The sequence below is a fragment of the Humulus lupulus genome, chromosome 8 (assembly GCF_963169125.1).
Source record: "Humulus lupulus chromosome 8, drHumLupu1.1, whole genome shotgun sequence".
Lineage (NCBI taxonomy): Eukaryota > Viridiplantae > Streptophyta > Magnoliopsida > Rosales > Cannabaceae > Humulus > Humulus lupulus.
The window spans coordinates 78,575,769-78,581,047 of NC_084800.1; the positions used below are offsets into that span (position 1 = coordinate 78,575,769).

At 38.8% G+C, this 5,279-nt stretch overlaps 1 protein-coding gene across 1 annotated transcript; it reads right to left on the reverse strand.

Annotated features, from left to right (window-relative positions):
• Nucleotides 1-230: 230 nt before the first annotated feature.
• LOC133797898 (stemmadenine O-acetyltransferase-like) lies at nt 231-2,079 on the reverse strand. Its single transcript, XM_062235999.1, has one exon. The coding sequence runs from the start codon at nt 1,790-1,792 to the stop codon at nt 434-436; it is 1,359 nt and encodes a 452-aa protein (XP_062091983.1). The 5' UTR covers nt 1,793-2,079; the 3' UTR covers nt 231-433.
• Between the last annotated feature and the right edge of the window lie 3,200 nt (nt 2,080-5,279).

Sequence of the window (5,279 nt, forward strand, 5' to 3'; positions counted from 1 at the left end):
CATACGCACCTACACTCAATGCTGGCTTGTTTTGGCACCAACAAAAGTTAAAGGACATATATACAAGCACATTTTATTTATTTTAGTCTGCACAATATATAAGCCATAACCATTTTTGTTCATGATTTTTGATGATGTATATGTAGGAAATTTATTACAACAAATTTGACGTGGTGACGAAGAAAGTTATATATATATTATATATTCACCACTAAATGATAAGATAAGCATTCTATCAAGGCCAACACTGAATGGCATTAAATTAGCACAAAGAAATACACATTATTCAGAGAAATATATAGATACATTACGTACCTTTCAAGGCCAACATTGTGGCTCTACGATTGTGATATACCAGCTACTGCGCTCAGGGATACACCTAACATTTGTACCCTCTTTATTACACGTTACTATGCATTTATATATAGAATTTTTAGAGGTAAAAAGTAAAGTTTTCATCACTCTCCAGGAGAGCCATTTCTTTGGCTTTTAGGGTAATAAATGCATCTACTGAACCTTTACCCCATTGATCAGCATCAACCAATATGACCAAATTCCTAAAAGCAGGGCCAACCTTTCCTATGGTTCCTACGCTCAATGGCTTCCCAAACCCAAAATCAATGTCCTTGAAAAAATCTTTCCAATTTGTGAACACAAATATGTCAGGATTTTCTAACTCCAAGGAACACATAAGCTCTAGCTGGCTCTCAACATCAGTGATCAACCCCTCTTTATTACTGGTAGTCATCAGTTGAGAAATATAATGTTCATCGAAAAATCCAGTCGTTATTGATTCCTTCATCTGTACAACCAATTCGCTTAACTCCACATCAGTGCTGCTACTGATCTCAACATTATAATCGTTAGGATCAAAAGATGCCATTGCCCACCAGAAGAAGTTGGCTAAAGCTCCATCCAGAGAATCATCTCCATGGTGACCGGACTTCATTCGCGGTCGCATGTTCACTGCTTGGCCGGCTATGGATGGCTTATGGGATCCAGATGCCACCCAGGAAGCTGCCATTGCGTGTTTCCATATCAAACACGAAATGGCCAAGTTGCGAGATGGGATTGGAACGCGTTCACTTTTGGCTCTTTCTTTCAAAGTTTCTATGGACTTGGCACGAAAAACAAACCTCTTTGTGACATAATCTCCTTCGCTGAACCATAACCGATCCATCAAGGATGTGTACTTGTTGAGAAAATGATTTGTTTTGGGAGGAAAGAGAATGGCCGGAGAAGAAAGATCAGGCTTTATTAGTTTCTCAGGAGAACCAGTAGAGAAAGCTGTCCAAGATTTGAGAAAATTGCTTAGCATTGCAATGTCATTATTCTTGTGGCCCAAGGAAATGCCGAGCGCAATTCCACCACAAGAGAACACGTTCAGTTGGAAGGCGATTGGGGGAACATCCGTTTTTTCCTGGCAAAAGGGTTGAAAAGGGACTAGTTGGTTCTGCAACTCGTTTTCTCCTTGGAAGAACTCGGACATTTGACATTTGACTCTGGCTTCTACGAAAGCAACACCAGTGAAGAAATCTTCTACGCATAGATTATTTTTTGTTCTCCCAGAAAGTGGATAGTACAAGGTGAGTGTCTCAGACAAGGATTTCTTCAATTGGGTTAAGGTTTCGGAGAGATCAACTACTTTGGGATCATGCATTGGGTAAAAGAGAATGACAGAGAGAAAAGTATTAGGGATGAGCTGATCAAAAAGGCAGAGATTGTAAGGTTTCAGATGGAGAGATTGCGAGGATGGCTTAATTATTTCTCTTGAGGCAATACTGAGCTCCATTATAAAGTGCAACGATCAGACTAGTACGATTGAGCGTAGAAAAGCCTACGTACGTTCTTTGTTTATATATAGGAGCTGGTTATCTTATCACTAACTCTAGATCTTATAATGTCCCATATATATAAATAAATATTTATAGGGCAATGGCTATGCTAGCCAAGAGAAAAATTAATATTAGGAGAGCCCAACAAAATTTTCAATAAAAGTTATATATAGCCCAATCATTGCATGTTACGATTGGTGCATGTTACGTAATTATCATTAATAATTGGGATTCCTTGATAAGTACCGATTTTTAGGATTGGTTAACTAAAATTAACTATTAAATAAATTCAGTTAAATTTTACCCATTATTATAATGACATTTCTCATAGTACCCTATTGCTTATACACATATAACTTAAGTATGACTAAGTGGCATAATTGGTAGATTCAAATAAATATTGGGTATAAAATTAATTTTTTTAAAGAGTGCCTAAAAATTGAATGACATCTCTAAAACTGGACACTCCGTGTAATTTTTCCTTAATAATTATGTATACTTTGTATAGGCTAACTATCATGTATACGTAATTATGTATATTAATTACACAGATTAGTAACCAAGATATATTTTGGTATTATTGAATCTATAAAGTTATATTCAATACAAGAAATGTACTTTAGTGGCGACATTATTAGCGGTGACGGAAAATCGCCGCTAATAATAGTATAATTAGCCGCTATAAAACATGTTCGCTGATATCACACCTGGTAAATTTTTTTAATTAAAAATAGTATTAGTGGCAACATTGCTAATATTAGTAGCGACATCTATCGTCGCTAATAAATTCAAAATACCCTGAAAAAATGTGAGAAATTTCCCACCAACATGAATATATAAGACTATTAGCGGAGGCACGTGTCGCCGCTAATAATCCCCACGTCAATAAAAAAAAATATTTGGGACAACTATTAGAGGCGACACATGTCACCGCTAATAGTGACCCTGATATCACCTTCCCTCGACTTCTCCTCCCTCATTCGCGATTTTCTCTTCAAAAACACCCCAAACCTCATCAACCATTCCCTCCCTCTCCCCGAGCCACCCCTCCGCCCCTCATAGGAGTCGTGCCCCCTCCACCCCTTCCCTCTCTCTCTCTCTGCTCGCCCCTCCTCGGAGCCTCGCCCCTTCACCCCCCTCCCCTCTCTCTCTCTCACCTCGCCCCTCCGCCCCTCCTCGTGGTCGTGCCCCCTCCGCCCCCATCCCCCTCTCTCTCTCCTTGCCCCTCCCCATGGTCGCGCCCCCTCCGCCCCCATCTCTCTCTCTCTCTGTAGAGACTCAGAAAAAGAAAAAAAAAGTATTATTAATTTTTTTTTTTGTGGGTGGGACCCACCTGAGTAAAGGAGTCAGTACTCCTTTTTTTTTCTTCTTCTTTTCCCTTCTCTCTCCCCGAAACCTCTTCTTCTTCTCTCTTTTTCTTTTTCTTTTCTTTCCTTTTTTTTCTCTCCAAACCAATCACGGCCACAACCAATCAGACCACCGTCGGAGCGCCATTTCCAACACGAGCCGAAGCTGCAGCTTCCCTGACTGGTGATGACGAAAATCCCAAAGTTTGGTGACCATCGGAGCAAGGACGCGCCTGTACGGCCACTTCGAAGTTTTGCCGTCGAAACTTTGAGGTGCCTTTCCGGTGAACTCCGACCACCGTTTGGCGAGTGGGTGGTACCGTTGGAATCAGCATCGTGAAAGGATCGTCGCCCACTAAGTCATTCCGGTCAACTCGCCATTTTTCTCCAGCGAGATTTTGGGTATCTTCGCCCCTTTGGAAGCATTTTCCGGCGACATCGGAGGTCATTTGGGCAAAGGAGCTGTACTTTCGTGATGTACTCATTGAGAGGATTGTTTTGATATATGCCATGCATATATTCGTTGACGTTTCCGGTACTGCCACCAACCGCTATTGTGCACCGCTTGGGTGAGGTTTCGGAACTTAAAATTTTAAATATGGTCATATTATATGTCATTAGACACGATTTTGAATAAGGAATGCTATGATGATAATTGTTTGCTCATTTGGTGCACGTAGGAAAAACGTGGTATTAAAATCGGACTAAATCATTCTAAGATCATCGATAAGCTTAGGATTAAATTCTAAAGAGGTAGGGACTCAACTAGACTATTGGACTTATTTTACTGGTATTAAATTGCATTCAACATATTCCAAATTTTGATATTTATAGAATGTTTGAAAAATTGAAAACTTAACCTGCATGTTTTCTGATCTGTTCTGAGGGCACTGAGTGCCAAATATATATTTTTGTTCACTTATTTATGCAGGTTATGATTTTTGGGTTATTCAAATGTAGCTATTATGCTGCCCAATTTTCTAAAATATAAAGGGAATATGTTTCTTTCTTTTCATGTTTACCTGCATTTGGTTATACCGATGAGAGCCATAGTGATCATGATTGGTGCATGTTGTTGTTTCACGACCTAGTCTCTGTGTCATCATAGGTAGATCAAGTGTCCACTCACCTGTAGGTGTAAAGACCTAGCATCTGTATACAGGAAGTGTTCTGAGCCTCCCCCTTGTGGTGGTTATCAGGTCCGGCTACCCGGTTTAGGATGTCGGATTTTCTATGGTGGGTAACGGGAACTAGAGATCTAGTGGACGGTGTGATGTGCACTTGTAGCTATGCTCTTATGATTATTTGTGGTTTCTCTATTTTGGTTTATACATGATGATGTATGTTTTGTTTTCAAAGCTAACCATGCAGGTGTAATGACCCAACTACTCTAGACTTTGGACCATTAATGAAAACTACACATAGACCCTAATCCTTAATAGAACTTACAAGTGAAAAGATCATAACTTTATTAAAACTTGTAAAAACAAATTGTTAAACTTACATAAAATTTAAAGTAGGATATGGGATCCCATTGTTTTAAAATTAAAACATAACATAATTGTACTTAAAAGAGGTTACATAAATAAGTGCGGAAAAATACACATAAAACCATAAGTAAAGACTTCATCCTCGAATCGAAACTCTCGACTCTTTGAATCCATTCCGCCTCAATACACATGCCCAAAACTACCAAGAACCTTTCCCGCCACTAAAGCTATTTTCCTGCACATATAAACAAAAAGGAGTGAGCCTAATGCCCAGCAAGGAAAATCTAACATATAACCATATACATAAAATTCACAATGTAACATAAAACATATCATAACACTTATGTCACATACATACTATAATGGCCATTATTACTTGGGGTCCCATAAACTAAACAAGTCATATGCCCATTAAATTAGTGGGGCTTGCTAGCTAAGCAAGTCATATGCCCATAATCTATTTGGGGCTTGTTAGTTGTATAGGTCATATGCCCAAGTCTACAAACATACTTAACATAGCATATTACATAACATAAAATCATAAGATAACATATAAAATCATATAACACATAAATCCTATCCTATTTTCCTTACCAATTTACCGGGAT